This window comes from Dioscorea cayenensis, chromosome 9 (genome assembly GCF_009730915.1).
Source record: "Dioscorea cayenensis subsp. rotundata cultivar TDr96_F1 chromosome 9, TDr96_F1_v2_PseudoChromosome.rev07_lg8_w22 25.fasta, whole genome shotgun sequence".
NCBI classification, from domain to species: domain Eukaryota; kingdom Viridiplantae; phylum Streptophyta; class Magnoliopsida; order Dioscoreales; family Dioscoreaceae; genus Dioscorea; species Dioscorea cayenensis.
In genome coordinates, this window is record NC_052479.1 from 18,638,822 (window position 1) to 18,665,834 (window position 27,013).

Sequence of the window (27,013 nt, forward strand, 5' to 3'; positions counted from 1 at the left end):
AATAAAGATAACATAATAACTATGTTCATCTTTAGAGACAAAAGGTGCAGGACCCCAAACATCAGAATGAACTAACTTAAAAGAAGAGACAGAATGAGACACACTCGAATGATACGGGAGTTGTAGCTGTTTGCCAAGCTTGCAACCCGAACAAGAATGAGAATGATCAACTGAAACACGACCTAATATACCTTGGTGGATAAGAGAAGACAGACAAGAGCCACTAGGATGCCCAAGATGATGATGCAACTGGTGGAAGCTAACCTAGGGAAAACTATAGACAGAGGTAGCCGGGAATGAAGAGGATGATAGAAGACGAAGGTGTTCGAGCGCATACACCCCACTATGGCGATGGCCAGCTCCAATGAGGTTCCATCTAAGACGATCTTGTACATGACATCCAAAATCATAAAAAAATAACAAGGTAATCAAGGGAGGCGAGTTGGCTGGTAGAGATAAGATTCATAGATAGTTGGGGTGCATAGCTAACATCGGGAAGGTGGAAGTGAGAGGTATGTAAAAGGCCACAACTGGTGATGGGAAGGGTAGTGCCATTAGCAATTATGACATGAAGGTCGGAGGAAATAGGATGAGAGGAGTGAAGGTGAGTAGCATCGTAGGTCATATGAAAAGAAGCTCTAGAGTCAAGAAACCAAGAGGATGGAGAGATACCTGTAGGGGTGAAGGTGACCAATGGATGAGAGGATGTGTCCGAGGTATCCTAAAGGAAGACAGGGACCAAGGATAGAGAAACTTGACTCCGGGAAAGCTGTTGGACAAGGTGTTGAAGTTGCTCGGTAGACAGAGGGCCAATTGGAGAAGCAGAATGCGAGACAGGGATGAAGCGCTGCTGTGCTGTCTGCTGAGCCCGCTGAAGCTTGCGACACTCAGCACGAACGTGACCCGGAGCATGACATTAGTGACACCGAATAGACCGTCACTGTGGTGCACTAGATCCTGGTTCCGGAGGCTGTGAAATAGGATGAGCGAGAGCACCAAGACCTAGTGACGACAGCAACAGAGGTACCAGAGACAATAATGGAGCAGTAGTCAACAGTGGAATCTGCTGAGGAGCAGCAAGAATAGAGTAGGGAGCAGCAGGTGGTGGAACTATATCTGAGGACCGAAGACGAGTCTTCTCAGTAAGCACATAAGCCAAACTATTACTAGCAAATAGAAGGGTAATCCGGTGGAGAAGCTGAGCACTTACTGCCTCAAACTCAAGCCGAAGACGCATGTGAAACTCATAGATGCGGAGATGGTCATGGTCTTGAGCAATGGTGAGATAATGGGCACATGTCGGAGAAGGAGATGGGGCCATCTCATCATACTAACGCCATAAATCACTGAGTGTTGCAAAAAAGTCCTCAACAAAGCTCTCAACGTAGGTGGCAGTGAGAGTCTGGAGCAAGGAGTAGCGCAACACCTGACTGGAGGGAAGATAAAGTGTACGCAAGTGATCCCAGATCTCCTTGGCCGTAGGAAAATCACAGACTGCCAAACGAATAGGAAGTTCGCACGACTGACAAATGATAGTAATTGTGCGAGAATCATCCTGAGTCCACTTGGCCAAGTCTTGGCATGGGAAGGAAGACACACTAGTAACAGTAGACTGAGAAAAGCCTGTGAAGACTATAGTAGAAGAAACCGGAGCCAGTCTGGTACCATCAACATGACCCCAAAGATTAAGGCCTCGGAGGACACATGAAGGGTGGAGGACCACGCCTTATAATTCTTGCCATTAAGCATCACATCGGACTTCTGAACATATGAGACCTGGGAAGAGACCATAAAAGCCAACACTAAGGAAAAAGGGAAGCACCAGCATAGTAAAGAGGAGATTGGGCGCCGGTGAAGCATCGGCGAGGGTCACCGGGTAGAGGAGAGATGATCTCTGACCAGGTCAAGCACACGGTGGAGAGAAGACAAGGAAGAGACCAGGGGCACGGGGAAGACTTAGAATCGCGGTTAAGAGCAGGCGCACAGAGGAATACGGCGAGATGGATGCCGCCGTGGCCTTAAAAAAAATTAGGGTTTGGCTTTTGATACCATGTTAAAAGATAGATGTGCAAGAAAAGAAGCAAGCATAGGGTATATAAGGGGATGTGCAGTTGCGTTAAATCTTTAGTTTTATGTGGTAACCAAGACAGGGAAGAAAGCCCACTTTGGAAGAAGACCAAGGATTCTATGCTATGGTGAATATAGTTATAAAAAACAAGGCTATGTTGCTATTATGATCAATTCCCTCGAAGGAAAAGAGATAAGTCTATTTTGGCTATCATTTATGATGCATTGTTGACTTGTTAATATTATGCTTTATTGTTCACAATTAGGTGTAACGCACTTGTATTATGGCAAACACTTCAATATAAGCCAGAACAATTCATGATATGTTTCTTCAGTTTACAAACATGTGTTAATTCTTTATCATATTACTCAATCACTAATTATTGCTTTGTTTAAATTCATGATATGTTTCTTCCCATGAACCAATTTGCCAATTTGAACCTTGTGAACCAATACGAAGTGGATCTACTTGGTTCTACAACAGTTGAAGGTAGGAACACATGGAAGGATGCCATTGAGACATCCCTTGCAGTGCACTCATCAAAATTTGTAAGAACAAAAGTCGATTTTAAGGAAAGAGATTGAAGGGCCACCAATAAAGAAGAGTCTCCTGACCAAAATGGTTGTGAGGGAAAAACATAGCAGGGAATCATCATCTTCCATCTTTGATAAAGATTGTGGTGGTGATGAAAAATACGATAAACTATGGAACGAGATAAGAGCACTCAGATCAGAGGTTGTTACACTTCAGGGGAGGATAAAATACAATAAACTACGAGAAACCAGTTACCCGTGCTACCGCAATCACCACAAAAGCGTTAACCTTAGGGGCTGCAGCAGTCCCTAAAGGCAAGCATAGAACTCTAAGAAAAGGAAATAAAAAATTGTAACACCCCCATCAGAGATGGGAGTTGTCAAGCCAAAAACATTAGAGGATGTCAGTCGTGCAATTGAGTCTCTGACATCGATGAAGCCTGGAGACCTTTGTACCAACATGAACTTAAATGAGTGCACAGAGCCAATATTATCAATTGATGTTGTTACTGTCCAAGACACATTAAACAAAGTTTCCAATGTTCGCAAGCTTCAAACAAACTTCATCCCAAACAAAAAACAACCACCCGGGTTTGTAGGGCTAGACAACATGCAGTAGTTATCACTCTTAGTGTTTATGAACCTTCGTATAGATAAGTAAGTGTCTTACTTGTTGAAAGAACTCATATAATACTGCATATTTAATACTTCTGATCATCAATTAAATATTCATGAACTAATCCTGTTATAGTTTATAATCTTGTTTAAATATTCATGAACCTTCTGAAGTTATAGTTTATAATCTTGTTTAAATATTCATGAACTAATCCTGTTATTCATGATCTAAATGTCGTACTCGACATTAGCAGTTATTGTTTAATTATGCGATGTATCCACAGCACAAGAGTATGGACCAGTGAATGGGGCTACACAACATGTGATCACTTGTATGCATTGTTTAATGGAAAGAGCTTGGTGCAAGATGACGTCATGGACGTGTATGTCCTCATATTGAGAGAAGATATGAAGAGGTCTCCATGTGAGTTTAAAAGGTCTGCGAGTATTGTTAGGCCAATAGCGCTTGCACTATCCAGGAAACCCTGTTCCGCAGATGGGTTATACAACCTATTAGGCCCCTGTCTCAATGAGTACTCCCTGGTGGAAGTCATGCTTATGCCGATAATAATGAACAACCACTACTACCTTCTTGTTTTAAAGAAATATAAGAAAGAGTACCTACATTATAGCTCGATGTCAAGCCCCCTACACGACGCAGCTGCAAATGAGATGATAAGTTTATATGTTTTCATGGGTTGAAGTTGGATATTAGAACTAACTACCATCATGTCAATTTTTTTTAACAACGGAAAATGTTAGAGAAGTATCTCGAAGGTAAACTTGATGTTAGTGAGACTAGTGGATACCCATTAACACATGTTCGGGATTGTCCACAACAGAAGATGGACAGTGTCGATTGTTTAATATACGTAATGTAATTTCTAGAACAAATCCTGAATGGAGAACAACTCCATCTGCCTTAAATTGATGTCCCATGGTTGCATTTAGTGCATGCTAACAAAATATATACAGATGGCCTCCGCAGAAGCCCTAACACCTCAAAGCAAATGGCCGCCGTACGAGAAGAAGACCAAGTTGTTGTTGATGAAGTTACGGTGGAACAAGGTGAGGCTCCTAAACCCCCAACAAAAGAATATGCCTCTCCCAAACCGGAGACCACAGTAACTGTGCCTCTAGCATCATCAAATGAAGACCCAGTTGATACTCTTGCTTGATTTTCTTTTATGTTGCATACCCAGTTATCAAATAGACAGTCTGCCTTTGTTTTGCAGTTTTTAGTTTATGTTATCGGATAATTGGTTAAAAACTCTATTTGGGAATTAAAATCTACTATATTTGTGCTAATATCTGCAATACATTACATGTCTGGCCTTTGCCTGTTACTATTGAAGTTTTCACTTAATGTTTTTGAATTTCCATTTAAAGAACATGTTTACGTGTTAACATCTATCATATATGTGCCATTTCATATAATACTATTTATATCCAATGTTCAATGTTTAAAAAATTTATTTGCAAGTTAGGATGCAATTGAGCAAAGTATTGAATGAACATATGTACATATAATTTCAATTTTCTTTGTATGTTTACTACTTCCGGTTTAGTATTTCCCTTAGCAGTTTATAATCTAAATAAAACATGTTTGCATCTTAATAACTACAAAGCTTTTCAAGAGCAACTTCATTCAAAAACTATTGTTTGTACAAGTAACATCCAAATCAATCCTCAATCACAGCATTACAAGTTGCCCGATTGTGTCCAATGTTATGACAATGACTACAATGAATATCTCGCACACCAAATGCTTGTGACTCAATTCATGTTCATCTAGGCCGACTTGGTCTTTTCTTTGTAATGGGCGGTCGTATACGGAGAACACGAGAGGTGTCCATCGGCTTATCATCATCAAGCATAGGAAATATAGGATTTGCGTAAGTTGCTATTTAAAAATCAAAAGTGTGGTAGTTATCGATATACTAATGGACATTGGTATCATTTTGCATAATTGCTACACACGCATGTTTGCATGGGAGGCTGGATACTTCCCAGCGCCTGCAGGAACATGTCTCCTAGGTACGTTGACAAAATAACTTTGATAGTCAAGCACTTCAAACCATTTCCCGTCTGAGCGGCCGACAACTAAAGACATGCTCTTCTGTACTATTTCCTCAAGTACTTTGTGGATCTCGGGACATAGATGTGTTTCCCACTTTTTATAATGTACACATCAATCATACATCATATTCATCAATTTGAACCAGACACAAATGTGTGTTCAAACATAAGTACAAACCATAAATATTAGGCGTTAATGTAACATTTTAAACTTAAATGATTAATGTTGAACAAAAGTAGAAGAAAATACTTGACTATTAACAAATAACACTAGTAAATAACAATCCTAAACAATTGACATGAATGTTAAATATGAACTAAGAATCTCGAACATGAAAGAGGGAACCTAAGTTGGTAGACCTTATCAACATCACATAAAGTGTTAATTGAACATGTACACCAAAAAATAAAGAATTAGTTATGAAATATAATGTTTTGTTCCAAAATCTCATACCTAATGGAGTCTACCATGTTAGACACCGGAAGATGATGTGCATCCTTCATCCAAACATTGAATGACTCAGCAACATTAGAATACATCTCACCCCATCTTGGTCCTTTAAACAAATAATTGCACCAGTGGGCCATATCTGATTTATGAAATAACCAGTTATACGCTTGAACTGATGCAAGTGAAAGTGCATGCACAGCATCTTCATACTCTGCGGATGTGTAAGCATTTGCAACCTTTACAATCAAAGACTAGTATTCATTTTTCAGTGCTTTCCCTAGGCCGCTACCAGCTTTGTAGAAGTTTGCCGGCATATACCGTAAGCAATACGCATGTGGTGATGAAGGAAAAACCTTCATAACTGCGTTTACAAGCCCCTTGGATCTATCTGAAATGAATATTATAATCTTGTCATAGTCATCTTTTTCATACAGTGCATCACCCAATGTCGACACGAACCAATTCCAATTTTCCTCCGTCTCATTGTCATCAATTACGAAAGCTAAATAAAAGAAACCTTTATTACCATCCTTTCCAGTTGTACCTAATAAGATCCCACCATATCTCCCTAATAAATGAGTCCCATCAAGGAATAGTAAAGGTCTGTAACCCCTCTTTAACCCTTCAAGAGATGCATGAAAACAAAAAAAAAAACACGCCTAAAATGCTCGCCGTCTCTATTGATGATGGCAATGCTGCCGGGGTTGGTTATAGACACTTTATTGGAGTACCAAATAAGTAAGTCATAGCTTACCACATCATACCCATGAAAAATCTCTCTTGTGTACTCTTTGCCCACCCAAGCTTGTTTGTAAGGCAAATGAACACCATAATCATGTAATAAATCTCGTTGTATATCAATTGCACGATATAAAGGGCGATCATGGAGTTTCTGAGTTAATTATCTACTGACCCATTTCTTTAAAGCCTTTGGATGAGTTGTCGTGCCAATACCACCACAGCAAGTGTGTGTTCCATTACCTATTTTGATTCTGAAAGTGGGAAGATTACCGTCTCTTGAAGCATGAACATGCCACTGACAACTAGATTCGGCGCATCTAACAATAACCCTTTGTGTATCATTTTTAATGAAATGAAAATTGAAGTTGCATTTGATCGCTAAATCATGTAATGCTTCTTTAAAGTGTTGTGCACTATCATAACGTCGACCAATTGCGGTGATTTTTGCATCAACATTTGTTGAAGAGCTTGATATTGCTAAGACCCCCGGGCCCCCGTGGATAACCCTGAAGGTAGCATGGGGTATGGGTCATAAGAAACTGTTTGCGATAATGAATCCCTGCATATGGGGAAAGAAATAAAGAGTTATTTCAAATTTTAAATAGAAAATGCTAAATATTAAACGATAATATCAATTGCAATAATTAATTATTAACTATGTATAACAATAACAAATGCATGATATTAAACATGAAACTCGAATATAGGTCACAACTAACAACAAATGGCAAAACAAACACATAAGTTACGCATGAGCCAATGGAAGAATCAAATGGACCCTCTGCCTCTACCATGTAGTGACCTCCACTATCATCGTGATGACATTTTTCTTAAACATCTGGTGTATATTACACATTCGTTGGAAATCATCTTGTGATCCAATATAAGAAGTCGTCTTATGCCTGTCCGGAATTAAATATTTTAAAATCAAATTATCTGCTTCAAGACCCCAACGCTTGCATACCTCGTCTATCACTACTTCCCATCCCTACAGCACAGAAAAGTCCAACACACAACCCTCTTCTTTATACCTCACGATGCAGTGAAGAAAATCCATCCTCACCCTGTAAAATAGGTGATACATTTCGGCACATGTAAACCTAAGTCAGTCATGCATTCAAACTCATTTAGATAACTACGTCGTTTGCATGCATAAGTCACTCATGGATACAAACACGATGAAACCTAAATATCCCAAGCAAAGGTTGCAAACCTAAGAAGACAAACATCGGTCAACTCTAATAGAGCTTCTCCTTCGCCTTCAAATGAACTCCTCAACTGAGCTCTTTCCTTCAAGCTAGACGAACAAGGTGGACAGCAACAAGGAGAAAAGCATGAGAAGAGACATGGTACTTGCTTCTCCTACACGTTCCCGTACATATACACCTTGATCGGCCGAAAGAATGATGTGATATGACGCCAACTTTCCCTCCATGTTGAAGGCCACTTCTGGTATTTTGAAAAAACTTAACGTGAGCTCTTAACAACAGGGACAAAGAAGTAAACGTTTCAAAAAAGGGATATCTTGGAGACTGAATTTGTCGAAAGGGCTATTTAGTAAACCGAAAAAGTTACAAGGACTAAAAAGGTAATTTTCTCCTAAAATTTTTTTACTTTCCTACATTTCAAAAATAAAAATTCATGCTCCCCTTAAATTAAGAGCACATGAAACATAAATATTCATATGCATAATCTAATTAAACATCAATTAATACTAAATTTTTCATAATTGAATCAAATTAATTGGAATCAGTCTTGAATATGGGTTTACAATTTACACTATTTTTTAATAGTCATCATATATATATATTTATGATTTACCTCATTCACATACATACTAATTGTTATATTTATAAATCATAATAATTTGTTATAATGATCTTAAAAGACTTTGGGTTTGCTAGGGTTACTATTATTTATTAGTATCTATAAATTATGATTGTTTGTTATACTTTGTATTATTATTTTTCAAAGTCTTACCAATTTATAGTACATATTATATATTATATATAATATATTTATATTTAATTAAAATTTATATATATATATATATATTATTTATAGCCGGACCAATTTTGGTTCAACCCGAGTTCGACCATTGACTCAAAAACCTTCTCGGGTGACTCATTGGATCGAGTTTCAGAACATTGTTTTGCAATCTGTTTTCATAGCAATAGCTCCAACAAACACACGATAATGTTGGCAAATTTTCACTTCTCGAAATGCATCTTCTTGATTTTACAAAATTCAATTCTAACCATCTCAATGGACAGAAAAGCCACTCCAACGCATAATAAATTAACACAAAGTAGCATAAATAAAAAATAAAAAATTGGGCTTTTCTCTAATCTAGTATTTTTTATAATTATTAAAATAACTTAATGAAAAATTTATTTATCAATATGAATTTAAAAACATCACATCAAAATCATAAAATCCTAGTTGATGATTGAATTTTTTTTAAAAAACCAATATATTAGCCATTTCTCAAAAACAGCCTTCTCGTTTTAATAAATCTTTAAATGATTTTTTTTAAAGCCTTTAAGTTATTATTATTTTTTAAAATTTTTATTTTTTTTACAGCATTTATTTTGGAAATTATTATTATTATTATTATTATTATTATTATTATTATTTTTTTGGTTTTTAAAGTATTTTTTAAAAATAATAATAATTTTAAAAATTATATATTTTTAAAAAATAATAGCAATGTCATGAAAATATGCACACTTGTTAGGGCGAATCGATTTCCCTTGCACCTGAAACATATTTTGTTTGCTATCAATGCATATAATTTTTAATTAAAATCCAAATTTTAAAATAAAGTATGTATAAAATAAATTTAAAGCTTTTATATCTATGATAAATTTGTTTGGTTTCTGAATTATCTGAATATTCAAGATATCGTAATATAATAAATGAACCATTCTTAATAATCTGAATGAGTGATTTCTTACATCCAGATTGTCCTTGGCACATAAGGGCAACGACAGCTTTTTCTTACCAGATATGACCAAGTTAATCCCTTTCAAGAGACCAAAAATCATAACAATAGAACTTTAAATTTATAGTTTTTTTTGGAATAATAGACGACAAACGCCTTTTTTTATGAATAGAAACAGTACTAAACAAGATCTGAAAACCCTGGGATGTACAGATATATACGTGATATGAGAATAATATATGAATCCCGAGTGAGCGATGTGTATGAGACGATGCAGAGCAGATCTGCTGTGGGGAGATTTGAACCCGTGACCTCCCCCCTTACACTTTGATGTCATACCATTGGGCTATCCAATGGTTGACTAAATTTATAGTTTTTCAAACTTAATTTATAGGTTGAATTTTCTAATTAGATTCTTCAAGAAAAGAAAATTCCCATAAATACCACATGGTTTCCTCAAATAGCATATTTCTTTGTCTCTATAAAAGCCAAGTAAGCATAATAAACATGGTACATTTTTGGAACATTAGCTGAGAAGTAATTTTATCTAAATATCTTGTTGTCATGACAGTTTAATTTAGGATTTCTGCAAACTAGAACATGAGTTTCTAAGCGCACAATATATAGCTTGTATGAACTGGTTTTCCTTGATATATGACGTTACAAAAGAATAAATATAAAAAGATGAAAACTGACTGAGGATGTATATAAAGCATTAGTAGTGCACTAAATAAATAAGGCACTTTCTTTATGGTATAGATAATATTCTCCATGGAATTTTTATTTTTATAAATGATCATAACCTACTTCTCATATATCAACATGCTTCTTGGGATGCTCTAATTAAAGATTCAAAACAATTGCCAGATCACAGCATTAACCATCTTTTGCAGCAATTCTGTGCTGTCATCAATCATCATTGCTAACATTGAGCAGAAATTACTTGTTATGCAGAAAATCTGACAAGAATAGATCAAAACCATGTAAAGATTGACATATGATCACATGGTGGAAGTTCTCAAAAAGATCTTAGTAGATATTTCTAATCTTGTGATGGTTCTTGATGAATAGGTGAAAATGTGATATTTTTGTCTAATTGTCACCATTTTCACTAGATTCCTTATGGCATTCAATCCATTTCTATCTCCCATAAACGAAGATCACACAAGAGTTATATAAAACAACTTCACAAGAAAGAAATTTCTGTGTCTATTTTTAGTTTATTTTAGTTCCCAATCTAGCTTTGATGTCCTGGTTATCGCATAACATTACAATTATTATTTAAATTAAATAAACATCAAAGCAACTTACCGAAGGTTTGTAGATTGTCAGTCTGCAAGTGTGATGCCACTATTTACCTAGTTTATTTATCTTATTCAGCCTTTCTAACTTCTTGGTGTCAACATTTAAATCCTTGAAATATTGACAACGAAATAATGGTCAAAATGGAATACTTACAACCCACTAAAAGGAAAAATTTATATCCAATTAAAAACTTGCTCTAACAATTGATGATATTACACTCAGAAACTATCAACAATTAGTTTAGCAAATGTCGCTTATAGAAAATGCATGGCACATAAAATAGAGATGCACAATGATCTTTCTAATTAATATATAAAGCATGACAAGAGATTACTAAGCAACACAATTGAAAAACCAAATATCAAATACAAAATAAAAAAATATGTCAATTAGTGAAGGTTAACGCATGGCATAGACGTCCGAGTAAGCACAAAATGAAAGAAAGATGAGAATGAGAAAAGCCGATCTAGTGGGTAATAAATGTGAAGCATTGACAGGCATGGATTCTGTGAAATTTTGAAATGCCGATGAATAATACGACTAAAGTGAAATAAAACAGTTTGGCAGATGATGGTCATACAAATCTAGAAACATACCATGCTTGATGGTTGGTGTTCCATAAAAGATTAAAACATCAATAAATTCATCTGTACTGCCATCCCCGTCTCACTCAGAGGAAAGAAAAGAACACAAATATGCAGTTGACAACTGATTTAACTCTAATGAAGGTCAAATTCTTCAGAATGGGACATTTATGGAGATGTAATTTTTAATTTTTTTTAATTGGAAAACAAAAGCCAGATACATAAGTATACAAATACTTAATTACACTGCAAAAAATAGTAAAAACAAAGTTGACATAGGGCCACCTGCCATTCACACCTCAGGAATTTGATCTCTGTGAAATTGTTGTTGGTTTAAGAGTTGTCCAGCTTCCATTTTGTACAGGTCCTTTCCCAATCCCTCATTTCTAACATAACCTGACTTAATTGCAGAAATGAGCTTTCTTTGCAGCGTAAGCAACCCAACACGTTTTGAGACAACATACAGCACGGCAGATAAGAATAACAATACCCCGATCACCAAGATCACCCTGTTTCATGAATTTAAACATGCATATTTGTAAAGCCTATCAAGTAAGACATATTTGAGAGAGAAATGGACTAATATCTGCCATAGAATATAACAAAGTCAGACTATTGTCAAGTTATTCATCAGATAGCACTGATAGTCTAGCCCTACTTCCTTCATACTGCAAACATTTTATTCAAGAAAAGAAAAGCAACCATCTATTAAGTGAATAAACTCATAAACAGAAATAAATACAAATACAGCAAACATAATGCAACATTGTACAGATGATGATAATATAAAGCTGAAACAACACAAGCTAATATTTGTTTTGAGATCTCAACTAAATCACGATGAAGTTGAAAGATAAATTTTACCTGTCCATAACATCTTGACGTTTCATCACGGAGAGCAAGTTTCGTGTGCGAGCCAACAGAGAGCGATGTCCTTTGTACTCACTCTCAGCCTTCTTCAAGACACTGGTTGATTCCTCTGGATGAGATAAATAACCTCACAACGTTACTTTTGAGGAGAACAAAACAACAGCTAACATGCAACCGAATATTTTGCAAAATAAGTTATTGGATTAGAAATGCCCAAATTTTAATTGACAAGCCATCCAAGAAATTAAAATTCTTACATTTACAACTCCACATTTTCCTATATGGATAAATATTAATTTGCTTATGGAAAAATAAGAAGCAGCAAGATCCAGCTCCCCTTGATTTCTAACATGCTCCCCAAAAAAGCAAAATTAGAATGTGGGAATTCCATTTGTTTTAGCACGTCCCTTAACCATTCTTGCTTGGACAGGTTAGAGCATAAAACTTTGAAATAGAATAAAAATTTTTAAGGCAGTTTATCATGCTAACAGATTTACTTATCCTTCATGCACAAAACTTTGAATTCTACCGCTAGCCCAGGTGTGGATAAAAGCCACAAGTTGGTTCAAGTCTCTTTACAAACTTTAAAAGAAAACTAACAATGTCTACAAGCATATCTATACATGGGCTAGTGCTAGATTTATACTCCCCCACCAAGAGTTCCTCAAATTCAAGGATGAGAAAGAACTTCACAAAAAATATTATTAATATTGAAACTAAGAAGAAGGATAAAAAAAATAATAAATAATAAAAATAAAAAAAGCAAATAACCCAACCTTCAAGATGGCTGACTAAGATTATTTATAGTCTTTATAGACCTTATTTCAACACTAATTTATTATGATTTGTGGGTGATCTTGATATTACTGATTTGCTGTTGAACTGCTGCTGATTTGGTGCTAATTTGGCTTTTAAATTGTTGCTGAGTTGTTGTTGCTTGATAATTCACAATTAAAGATTTTATTCTTGTGACAACTTCCCATCCCTTAGAGCCACCTTGTTCCCAAGGTGCAATCTCAAGAAAACAAAGAGCAAAATCATCATGGTCCTCCCAAGTTGCTTCTGTATTCAAGCCATCACTCCAATTAACAAAAATTGCTGTTCAAAGACAACCGTGGAATCAGATATCATAAAAAGGCCAAACTTTTTATGATATCTAAGCCACAGGACCAAACTTTTCAATCACCTCGAAAGGACCATAAAAGTAGGGACAACTTGGAGTAAAAAAATCCCATGCAAAACTCTGTCAATATCATAGATTCTTCAATATCATTTGGAAGTGGCTCCTTGCCTTCTTGCGGTGTTTTATTGTGGACTTCCTCATCATTTATGTCATTTTGCTTGTCATCAAGAATCAACAAGTACAACTGGGTCGCACACTTGCGCCCCGGCCTCCATTTTAATTGGGTTTCTCAAATTCAAAGCTAAAAAGGACCTCCATAAGGAATATTATGAATCTTGAAAACTAAGAAGAAAAAATAAGGAGAACAAGAGAAAATAACCCCCCTTAAAGCTGGCTGGCTAGGATTATTTAGTCTTTCTTGACCTTATCTCATCCCTAATTCACCACTAATTTGTTGATAATTTGGTTAGTAATTTGTTGCTGATATGTTATTGTTGATTTTCTCCTTAACTGTTGCTCTGGATAATTCCCAGTTAAAGATTTATTGCTGTAACAACTAGTATGGTCCAATTCTCTCTCCCTCTCTCTCTCTCTCTCAACAAAAGAAAATTCACATAAAACTTATGACAAGACCTAGACAACGGATAAAATGCCTCAATGGAGACTTTGTACCTTCTTGTACAGTAAAATTCTAAACCAATAAAGGACATCATATGGAAAAATCCGAACTACAACGTAACTAACCATTCTCTCTAACAAATTCTACCAAATGAGGGAGTTCATAGACCTTCCTATCAGCACATCCATTATGTTCTTTGGCACTTACATTTGTATCTGGAAACAAACTTCATGCAAGGAAAAAAGTTCTGTGATATTTTATCAAACCTTAATGTAGCATGCTTCACGTTTGTTCCAAAATGCTTAGTAATCAACCAAAAAGAAAACTACACATAGTGATGTAATTAAACCTCAAAAGAAAAAGGTACTCGGTACTCATACCAAAAGTTGTCAAAGTGCTTGCACTCCTTTCCACTTCCTGCAGATATTAAATAAATCAATAATACACCACCACAACTAGGAGCAGTGTATGGCTACAAGCACAATAGCAAAGGTTAGATAGATGCAAAATTATCACCTGAACCATCAATTGACGAGTTCTACGTAGGCTCTCTGTAATGCTTTCAGCTGCAGTTGTCATTCCAGCCTTTGTCCTGAAATGATGGGAAAGCTCAGAGCCTATTACAATCTTACAATACATTCAAGAAAGTAAGCTCAATCAGAAAAAGTCAATAACCACCAAAAGTTTTTTTTTTTTTTTAAGTGACAGACATCTAATCAGAGAAGATTCCAAAGTTTGAATGGCTGAACAAAAAGATAGTCAAGGCAGCTTCAATAATTTGAAGAAAAAAAATGTGCATTGTAATTATCAATAAACTACTAGAAGCTACTCTCTCAAGTATACATACACATCTGATCAATAAAAAAATAGTAAATGTAATTCAGTGCAATTTGCATCAGTCTACCCCACTGTTCTTTCATTCCCTCTGGACATCAGACATTATTAGACTGTGATTGTTGCAATAGATATCTTACAAAATTTTTCAATCGATTTAAGCAAAAGCCTTGTTAACCAAAGGATACAAAACAAAACAAAAAAAAAAATTTGCTAATTACTGTCTAATGATTGACATAGAGTGCATATCAACAAAATTTTGACAAAAGAACATATCATACAGATAAACATGTCTCCAATTTATCAACCAGAAAGAAGCATCAATTCTTTTAAATTAAAAAAAATGAACATTACGTAAAGTTATTCCAATACAAATTATGACTAAAGTACATATCAGCAAGGTTTTGAACCAAGAATATAAACCTAAAGTACATATCAGCAAGATTTTGAACCAAGAATATAAACCAGAACTTTGATTAATCACCAAGAAAGACAAAAATAAATAAATAAATAAATGTATAAATCCTTTGGACAAGCAAACTAAACATACTGTAAATTTCTTCTCCTAATTGTAGACTCCTCTCCACTTCCTAAAAGAAGCTCTCTCTGCAAACAAAGAGAGGAGGTGAACTACAAAGATTACATAACTATAAAATCCAAGTTAAACATCACCATAATAATTCAATTACAGACAAAAGGAACTCCAATTATCTAAAAATCATAACCGAAGCATTAAACAAAACAAATAATCACGTCAACATCAACCTAAACCCTGACCTCTTCTTGCGCAGCCCTTCGGATATTCGCTTTAGCTTGCAGGTTAGCATTCCGAAGGCCCAAATGCAAACTAAAACACGCAAAACATCAAAAAAACAAGAACATCTACAAGAAATTCCAAAAGAAGTCAAATATATATATATATATATATATATATATGCACCTTTGGTACTCATTCTTCCAAGAATTGAGCGTGGCTTGCTCGGATTGGGATTGTTCCATAGTGGGGAGCTGCTGGGCGAGGAGATCAAGCCTGAATTGCAAAGAACGAAGCAAAGCAAGCCCGTCCTGGGCTGCGCCATTGAGCCTAGGAAGCGAGTTGGCCTCCTCCGTTCCTCTCCCGGAGCTGCCACAGGCCTCGATGGCCTTGATGCGATCCCGGAGCTGCGCCGAGGTCTGATCCCATTCCTTCTTGAGATCTGCCACGGCCTGCACCACTTCATCCATCTCCAACCCGACGATTTTGATTTGATTAGGTTCTTGATTTGGGGGAAAATTAATATCAGATCTTTTGGTTTATAATGCGAACGATGAACAGTTTCATCGGAGACAATGAGGTCTTTTATGTATAACCCCTTAAATTATTTTGAAATTCTAGCGTGAACAAGAAAGGGATAAAAAAAGACTATAAAATAATTTTATGGGAAAATTGCTGTGCATCCCCCACACTTGCGGATAGGACCGTTGGTTTTGAGATATTTAAGTTTTAAAAAATTTAATGTATATAAATCTAAATTTTATAAGAACTTAAGTGCGAAATATTTTAAACTAAAAGACCTTCACTTTGACATGTTGGCCCCTTCAACTTTGGGGAGGCTTTTTTTTTAAAAAAAAAATATTTACCTAAATGCTTATTTTTATTAAAATTTACTTAAATACGCAAAAATACATGCATGGTATTTTTTTTTGCCAATGGTACTTTTTCATTTTTTTAAAAATTTTATAATAGATTTTTTATATAATATTCAATGTTTAAATATGTGTTTATATAAAAAAAAAAGGGGGGATTTTAATTTGAATAAAATTTCAATCTTATCTCTACTCGGATAATGATCCATGTTTAGACATAATGAAATTTTAGGGTTTATGAAAAAAAATAAATTAAAAAAAAGAAAGAAAAAAATTAAATTAAATTAAATTTGAGCTTCCAATAAAAATTTGATTGGATAATGATAAAAAATAAAATAATAAGAATAATAAAATATAAAATATATGAAAAAAAGATGTGCACAATGAGATAAAGAATTAAATAATTCAAAATTTTTAAATTTAAAATCCAGGATATTGGTAACAACAAAATAAAAAAAATCAAGAGGATTAAAAAGAAAAAAAAAAGAAAGGAAGAAGGCAAGAGGGAGGAGGGCCGAGAATCATGCTCATTAATCCATGATCTCCTTGCTATGGTGGGACTCGCGGTATAAAAAGAAAAAAAAAACATCATGCACATGCAAGTCGCCATGGATGGATGAGAGGATGCTTTTTGACTATCTCCTTTCTTTTGATCTCCAACCTGTCTCCTTCTCTCTTTTTCTCTCAAATGCCACCATGAAAAAAGGGCTGGCTAGGAGATAACCCACACCGACAACCACATCCACAGTTTTCATTAAAAAGCTCCAATGTTGATGGGGGATCTAAGGGGAGGCTGCGCGTTGGATAGCAAATGTGCGGCCAAACTCTTTCACTCTTCTTTGTTATCTCTGAGTATCCATGAAAAAGGACCAACCAAGACCTCCCTTGTCGTCACCATGTTCAATGAGAGCACCATTGAGACTACGATCAACTGCATCAGCTTCATCAAAGCATTCATTGAGGAGCCGGACAAGATCGTGCATGCTATTGATTTCCTCTCCCACTTTTTGTCCTCTCTTTGTTAAATGCCATCACGAAAATATGAGAAAAAGCTAAGAATGAGGAGGAGGAGGACAATGTGGTAGTGATGATATATGGCTTATGCCGCCATCGCCCCAGTAGAGCCCAAGAAGGCAACATTCTCCATACACTTAAGTTGCATAGAACTAGCTTAAGAGGTTTGTCAAGTGGCTATTGTTTCAAGGAGGTACATGCTCTTATGAAATTCCAAAAAAAAAAGAAAAAATGCTTGGACTTTTCTTAAAGAAAATCTTTATCAACCCATGTGCATCTCTTTCATGATGGGTTCCACTTTTATATGACAATTATATTTATGCATGTTCAATGCAATATCATGCACCACCCTTTCTTTGATGAATTATAGTATGCATGCATCTTTTTGCTTAAGAAATCAAGCATGCTTCATCTATCATGATATGCCTACATGCATCTTTTCTTCTTCTTGGCTATGATAATGTGCAAATTTGACCCAAAATTAATATACTTCATATACTTCATGTACTCGTGCCATGCATTGTATTGAAGTTCTCTCTCTTGGTTCACATAAAAAAATAAATAATAATATTATATATATATATATATATATATTTGTAGACACATATGCAAAATTGTGAAAATATGTGAAACTATTATAGCTCGAGGGTTCAACTGCAAAAGCCATGAAAAATATAGGAATGTGAAAGTTGGGGTTTTATTTGCAAAATTTGATAAAAATGTGAAAAATGAAAAGTTAGAGGGTTTAAATGCCAAAAAAAGAGGAAAAAAAGGGTTTTAGTAAAATATGATGGGTATTTTGGTAATTTCACAAGACCCTTTAAGCTTACCTTGATGTCCAATGCATAGTAACTGCTCTCCTTGAGAGAGCCTCTACATTGCCTCTTGACAGTCAAAGAAGCGAATGGGCTATTGAAGACTCTTAAAGACCCTCTTGAAGCTAGATGTGATGTCCAATGCATGGTGACTGCTCTTCTTGAGAGGGTCTCTCCATTGCCTCTTGATAGTCACATAAACTGAAAAGAGTTAATGAAGACTTTCGAAGAACTCTGATGAATCTCGCTATGATGTCTGATACATAGCTCTCTTTAAGAGAACCTCTCCGTTGCCTCTTGACGCTTACAGAGAGATTATCGAGGACTCTTCTTTGACGGTCTTGATCCAAAATGTGGTCTAATATAAAACATGCCACATTCTAGAGTTAAAAAGAAACGATATTTTATGAAATGAAATAAAGCCTTTCTCCAAGCAAAGGAAAAAAAAAAACGAAGAAGGAATGTCTCACATGAAAGAACGGATCATTCATTAGTCAACAAAAAAAAAGATGTAAAAAAAATAATATATATATATATATATTCAAATATCACAAAGAAATCAAGTTAATGACTCAACAAGGCAAATGAGTTATGGATTAAAAATGAAATGACAAATGAAACTTTAAAGTTCTAAGATATAAGGAAATCAAAGGCTTAAAAAAGTTTCACAAGTCAAAGTTATAAGGACTCCACAAGCATGAAATGTCGAAGTCCTCAAATGCCAAAATTTAAAAGAGATAAGGTTCATGATTACAACTTGAAATCCAATCCAAGACTAAGCAAGCTGAAGCTATCACACAAACAGTCACACTTCAATGATGTGCAAGTTAAAGCTCGAAGCATGTAAGAATCAAGACATAAAAATCAAATGATTCAAAAATTGAACTCAACAGTCTCTAGATATCACAAGTCAAGACTCAAAGAGTTTCACAAGTCAAGACATAAAAAAAATAAAAATAAATCAAATGAATTGACAAATGAATTCAGGAGCCTCAAGACATCAAAAGTCAAGACTCAAAGAGTTTCACAAGTAAGACATAAAAAAACAAATGATTCGGCAATTGAACTCTTCTTGTAAAAATCTTCTTGATGTTGCTAGAGAAACAATAGATGAACTTTGTGATGAGGTGAAGATATGGGAACGACATGCTCAGAAACTAAAGCTAGATTTTGAAATAATAATAATAATAATAATAATAATAATAATAATAATAATAATAATAATAATAATAATAATAATAAAAAACAAACAAAAGAAAAAAAAAGAATGATTTTGCATGATGAAGCAAAGCCCCTCAAGGCAAATATCACCCACCATGCATGCATTCATAGTGGGTCCCATCTTTCATTTATATGATTTTTTCCAGTTTTTTGAACTCCATGCACATGTAAATGTGCTCCATGATCAAAGGCAAGCATGCCATTGAGGAACCAATTAACTCGCTTAGCGAAATGCGTGATGTGGCAAAATTATCAAATAAATCAAACTCCTCCAATGACGCTAATACACTACTAAAACTGAAATTCAAAAGCCCATATTTTGAACAACGAAGCTCTTGGGTCTCTCAAGGTGTTGAGGAAAAAAGCCATGTTAAGGGGCAGAGATTCAAAAGAAAGAGACTATCTACAGAGAAAATGAGTACCTTGGAGGATGACCCTTTTGCCCATTAGCATCTGGAAGATTCAATTGATGAAGTTATGGATGCAAAGATATTGCAGAAAACTTGGTAAAGATGCAATTGGAAAGAGGGTTGAAATTCATCAATCCATGAACAAGTCTTGGCATAAAGGCATAATTTCTGATTAGAGACTTCAGAGCTTCTTGAACAGAGAGTCCACTTCAAAAAAAAAGAAGAAAAAAAAAATACCTAATGGGTGTTGAAGTGATGAAAGTTGTAATTTTCTTTGCCAGTGTCACTTCAATCAAGCTGTTCATCGGGTGATAAAATTAACTTTGACTGCCCTAAATTTTTCCAGAGCATAAATACCTACTTATTCTTCAATCTGAACGGTTGAAATTCAATTTAAAGCCTACATGATTTATAAAAGAAAGTAAGACTTTGAGCCATAATTCAGAATTTTGTCTCTCTATGCTCAATGTTAATCAAGGTGTTAATCATTCCACTAATTGAAATTTTTGTGAAGATGCCAAACCTAACAATGTCTAATGTGAATGGTTACGATCAAGCCTCAAGTCCACTAATTGTCAGGATAAAATCACAAATCATATATGAAATTCAATGATCATTGCCATCACATCATATTCAACTTATAGCTCAAGATCAGACGGTCAAAATAGCTTTAATCCTTCTGAAATTTTTTCTACATGATCAAGGAGATATGATCTTCAATATGAATGGTGAAGATTGAATTCTAAGTTCATATGCCTATCATAAAAAATTCAACAATTTAGAGGCAGAATCTGCCTAAATTCCTGCCCAGCTATCTCGTCATCAAGTCAAGTATCACCATACCAAACCATGTTCAATCTTGGTGAAAATTTTTACAGTCATTTGTAAGGTCCTAATCTTTAATGTGGATGGTGGAGATTGGATTTTGAGCTCATTTTACTATCATAAAAGTTTTGAGTTCAAAGACCATGTCTGTCTAGTTTCCTGTACACCCATGGTGCTATCAAGTTGGTGAACGGCTTATTAAATCATTCTAGATTTGGCTAAAAATGTTTACAAATGCGTAAAAGGCCTCATTAAAAAAATAATAATAAAGATGGTGAAGATTATATGTGAATCTTGAGATATTCATAAAGATAGTCCAAAATATTTGTTGCTAAGAATAAGACTACAATGACATTGAATTTCATTCCATTTATTAGATTGAGCTGACAAAGATATAAAATAGCTAATGTCTAAAAATAAAAAAAAATCAGAAAGGAAGATAAATTAAACTAAAGTTGTGATTTCAATCTCACAAAGTTGGCGAGAAGTTTTTCAAGTGATGATGATAAGTGTGAATCGTCACGCTTTCCGAGTGCTTCAAGTTTTTCTAAGACAATAGCCAAGGATTTCTCTACTTCTTCTATTGAAGCAATGGACTTTAATAAGTCCAAACTTGAGTTGATGAGGTATATGTCTTCTTCTTCTTCTTGAGCTTTCAACTTCTCTCTTTGGGCTTCGAACTTTTGTAGCTTCTTTTGTATTTGTGCAAGCCTCATTTTAGCCTCGTTGACACTTTGAGTTGTTACCATGATGGCTGATTTTTTTTCTTCAATGCCCCTTGCACTCGCCATCAATTTATTCTTCTCTTCCATGTGGGGATTCTTTTCTTTATCCTTTGGACAAGTTTTGCGATGTCAAGCACTTCAAATACCTTGTCCTTTGTGGCCAAAATATTAACCCCAAGCAACATTATAGTTTTATGAAGTTTGATGATTTCTTCTCTTAGGGATTCATGTTTCATGAGGCTATGATGATTTTACCTTGTCAATGAAATTATTTACCCAAACAACTTGTAAGACATGATTTTTGTCACTAGATTGGGGATGAGACGAGTTCATAGATGTGGTTCTTGTGGCACAATGTTCCCCATGTTTGAAAAGAACCTTTTGAAGGAGGATTGTCATCGGCGAAAGTAGCATTTGGAGTTGAATCTTCTGGAATGGATTGAGCAAAAGGGGCAGCTTCTACTTGAGGGCTTTCCACTGGAGGGTTAACATCAAGGAAGGGTGTGTAGTTATCATCATCATGTGCAAAACCCGAGTATAGGGAGTCATGCTCAAAAGGAATTGTCTTTGAGGAAGAAGCTTTATGAGAACCTAAAATAGAGAAGTGAACTTTAAAAAAAATCATAAAAAAATCATAAAAAAAAAAAAAATACGAACTTGTAGGTTCAAACTCGGGTTTTGAGATGCTGACTTGTTCTTCCTCATTCCTATTTGCATCAGGAACTAAAAAAAGAGGGAATAAATAAATAAGCAAATAAATAATATACAAACAAAGAAGAAGGGGAGAATAGAGAAAGCAACAAAGATGTACTATAAATGGGCGCTCCATCAGTTTGAGCCCTTTTCGAAGAATGCCTTGACTCCGTTGGGGAAGAGACATCTTGTTTTCTTTGTGGGAGTCATGGGTGAGATATGTGCGCGTTGGGCCCTAGATGTTTCTCAAGTGAGAATAAGTTCGTAACGCTTGACGCATACAAAACGCTTTGCCCAATTGAGTCTGATGCAGATTTTCAATGCATGTGTCATATATGTCATAGTTTCAACAAATTTGTCGAGGATATCATAATCGAAGAAGTGAGTGTGCCTGCAGATGGAAACTTAGCCTTCTTGATCCCATCATAATACAACAATCACTACTATTGTTGGTTACTTGTCTTTTATGTGTTCCTGTGTTGTAAATGTCAATACTATGAATAACAATCATTTCCTGTGTATTAATATAACTTATTGTGTATTATTCATGATTTTTGTGCACTCTACCAGCTTCCTGTTTATTATTCTAATTTCCCCTATATGATATATGTTTCCTGTGTAGAATATTTGTTTCCTGTGTAAAATATTTGTTTCATGTGTATTATTATGATTCGTGTGTATTTTGCAATTTTTTTCAATGCAGAGAATCCTTGTCAGACAGTATGAACCCGTAATTCTTCTGGGGCATATTTGACTTTAAGACAAAATTTTGACTTTACATTTTATAAAAAAATGATAAAATCTGTGGTGACTGTAAGGTGCGCTACTTTAGAATGTCAATGGTGAGTGCATGCTTCGAAAGAGGGAAATGTAGGCACGTTTCAACTGAAGACAATTTAATTAACTCATATTTGTGGTGGAGGCATTGGTACAACAGTGCATCCAAAAGTAAGCAAGAAGTGGGTTTCTGAACGTGTCATGCAGAAATTGAAAAAACGACCATTGGATAGAGCTGTTGACATATCGTACGTGTCATCCAGCTTCGGGATTGTTCCTGCAGAAGATGGGAAGTACATGGCCTACCGTACAAGCATGCATGTGCCACAATCATTCAAACAGGCACAAATGTCTATTTTTACATATACAATTAATTCACAGTTAAATGGTATTGTCAGACGTATGTCAACCCAATATCCTCAATTTTCTGACAGTGACAAGCCATTTGACGACAAGCAGGAGCTTTGAATTCGGCCACCAATATATAAAAAATGGTCCGACCGTCCAAGAAGGAAGAGAATCGAGTCACAAGCCTTCAATGTCTGTTATTTACATTGTAGCCGGTGCCATCAAGCTGGACATAATCGTAGATCATGTAATGCAATCTTAGCGGACTAAACATTCTATCCATAACAGTAATGTAATTTATTTGTTTTTACTGTTGTCATGTTTAGTTTCTGTCTAATATAAGCATGAACTGTGTTTGTTTTGTTATTGTTGTGTAGTTTTCCTTTTACTTGTGTATTAAATTTGTTTCTTGTGTATTGACAAGGTCCCCTTGCTTATATCCCGCAAGTGCACGGGCTTGTCGAAGTAATAATCCCTGGTGAGCGGGGTCGAATCCAGAGGGAGTAGGGAGTGAAAATACTTAATTTGATTCTTAGCTATGTGGAATATCAATAGTGATAAGTGTGAAATTGATTCAATTCTCAACAATAAAAATAACAAGTGAAAGAGCAAAAGTAAGAAGAGGGTAAGGCAATCGATAAAGAATGGGGTACTCGGATAATGCTTCACCTAGGATGATCGCTTCAAGTGCAAGAACTCTCTATTATGCTTCCTAATCAATGCAATGGTGAGTCGTGGAAATCCTTGCATACATAGTCCCAAAACTAAGGTCAACTATGCCTAACTCTATACATGTCCCGGAGGAGAAATAGAACATTCTCAACACCTCGCACTTGCATAGAGTTGCAATGAGCTCTAGGGATTCCAAGTGATAAATCTCTTCCTAAATATAGATCTACCCCTTTGGTCCAAGTGGAAGGTCCCTAGCCACAATTAAGCCCTATATACTAAGATCCTCTCAACGCTTCACTCCATTGCACGCGCAACTAGGCCCCAGCGGAGGTTCATCCCTTAGACCATTCACTCCATTATGGCCTCAAAGAACTCAAGGAACGGAGATAGAATCTATCACGTCAGAGGGGAAAGGGGATGCTCCTGTACCTCTCGACTCACCCTCTCAACCCTCTCCAACCTAGCTTTGTCTAACGCTAGTGGTGTGTCACTCACTCACAAGGTTACCAACAAGAACTCTCAACCCTAGTGTCACTCTAGGGGAAATGTTCATACAATCAAGCATTCAAGGTTGGAACTCACAATAAACTTCAATTTATTGAAAGCATAATAAAGAAGTTCAAAGAAACGAATACATCCTAGGGTTCACAATCATCCATGTACCCACTAGGGGTTTAGCTCTCCATGGAGCTTAATATAATCAAAGAAATCGAATGTAAAAGCAATGAATCCATAAAAGAAACCCCCTCGATGGTCGTGGTCGATGGTCTTGTGGAGAGTCCTCTACTCGTCGTCCAAAGATTCCTTCGTCCGGGTATAGAGATACGCCTCGATCGAAGCTCCCCTACCAACCTTCTTCCTAATGGAATCACGATGTCGGAGCCGTAGAACTTCTCCAAAACCTTGGCCAATACCCCTCAAAACCCTAGCGAAGTCCTCTCACAAGTTGGGGAAAAAGATGGAGAAAAGAATACCAAAAATCGAGGGTGAATCGGTTTTTAAATAGAGTCGGAATCGAGCAACTCCACGGGCATGGGACGATACACGCGCCCGTGCTGGAATTTCCACATGGGCGTGGATAATTTTCCACACGCCCGTGTGGATTCTCTGTTCTCCGATTTCTCGGACGGTGAAGCGAGTGTTGCTACAGTGCTCTTCTACAGTCTTCGACCTGATTAACTTCCCAATTCCATACTGTCATCGGGGTAGCATAAGCGGGCACACATTCACGTCGTGAATCACTTGCTTCTTCAATGATGTACATGTTGGCGGGGCTCTTGTTCTTATATGCATAAGTCGGAATGCTCGAGCGTGAGCGCCTTTGTGCCCCTCCAAATAGATGTGCTCACTCGAATGCGATGAGGTTGGCACACACTCTAGTATCTCACACGACCTATGTCTTCGCGTTTGAACCTTAACTAGATCTCCTCCAAAAATAGGTGCATTATGATCCACATTGGCCCATTTCCTTCATACTCGGCCTCACAATCCCTACTGCGTAAAAAGTAACATAAAAAAACACAAATTAATGTAAAAAACTGAGGAAAGTAATGCTCAACATAAGGAATGAACGCTTTGCATTCATATCGCACAAGCACTTATCATGTATATATTTGGAGTACTATGTATTATTTTCGTTTCATGTTTAGAAAATCCGGCTTCCTGTGGTGTGCTTCAGTTTACTATGTACTAAATCCATTTCCTATGTGTTATATCGAGTTGGTGTGTATTATTTACATTTCCTGTGTGTCTTTAACTTTTCCTGTTTAGTAAATTATGTTGATCTATATTATTTTATGTGTACATTTCTTATTTAAGGCCGATTTTGTAATTAACTGTATAAGGAATGTTTTTATTCACAAAGAACAAAAAAAACACAAGTATATATATGGAAACTTAAGTTATGAAAATGTTATTGTTCACATGAATACGGAATACATCAACATTATGACCGTTTTGAAACGGCTTCGTCGTTTGCAGCAGTTTCTTTTTTGTTGTCGATCTCCTAACCGTCAACAATTCTCTTTGTCACTAGCTAACACAAGTTTGAAGAACTACAAAGCAAACAGACAACAAATACAATGTCGTTAGCATATCATACACAAGTAATACATAATATACACATAAAAGTGAAACACTGCACATTAATTATTTATGTTTCTGTGTATTGTCCATATTTTCCTATTTAACATTCCATTTGATATGCATCATTTGTTGAGTACATTTCGGATTTATGACTGATTTTGTAATTACAAACAACAATATTAGTCACTTAATAACAACAAAAAAATGACAAGTAATAATATGGATACTGAAGTTTTTGCAATGTTAATGTTTACATAGGTACTGATGTCAGAGCCCTACAGATTTATTTCAGGTTTGGCGTTTAAGTCTACCGTCGTCTCCTCCATCATGTATAACACACCATTAAAATTAAGAAAAAGCTTAATTTATACAGTTAGTATTCATCATGTATAACACACCATTAAAATTAAGAAAAGTTTAATTAAAACAGTTACTAAACATGTATATATATATTATAAAAAAATAAAACCAAATTACAAATTCAATAATTCTTCAAAATTGTAGAAAAACTTAATATATTTTTGTATTTTTTTTATGAATAACGGTCTAATTAGATATGCATTGAATTTTTTTTTTTTTATAAAGTTGAATAAATCATAATTTCATTAATAAAAAATTACAACAAAAAAAAAACAGCAAGGTAGCATGACAAGAAAGAAGCAAAGAAATTGGGATAGATCATTAAGAGTGATTGATATTCTTACAAAATAAAATAAGTTTTATTAACCAATTTAAAAATAATTCCATTAATTACTTATAAACTAATAATTAAATATTATTTAAAACTATCTTAATCTTTAAAAAAAATTAAAGTACTATAAATTAAAAAAAAAATAAATGTATTATCTTTAAAATAAAAAAAACCAAAGTTTCAAATTCAATTTTTAACAAGATAATAATAATAATAATAATAATAATAATAATAATAATAATAATAATAATAATAATAATATCCAAACTTTGGTTTGAATCCCAACAAGCCAATTGTCCTCGCCAGCGGTCCCCAAGGAAAAAGTGGGGTTAAAATTGTCATTTC

General features: G+C 35.3%; 1 protein-coding gene across 1 annotated transcript; it reads right to left on the reverse strand.

Moving 5' to 3' along the window:
• Nucleotides 1–11,499: 11,499 nt before the first annotated feature.
• On the reverse strand, nucleotides 11,500–16,067 carry LOC120269233. The gene is made up of 7 exons (XM_039276576.1): nucleotides 15,707–16,067; nucleotides 15,544–15,613; nucleotides 15,317–15,372; nucleotides 14,449–14,524; nucleotides 14,313–14,349; nucleotides 12,185–12,299; nucleotides 11,500–11,829 (listed from the first exon to the last, which is right to left on the reverse strand). Exons 1-7 carry the CDS (start codon nucleotides 15,988–15,990, stop codon nucleotides 11,613–11,615), a joined length of 855 nt encoding a protein of 284 aa, XP_039132510.1. The 5' UTR covers nucleotides 15,991–16,067; the 3' UTR covers nucleotides 11,500–11,612.
• Between the last annotated feature and the right edge of the window lie 10,946 nt (nucleotides 16,068–27,013).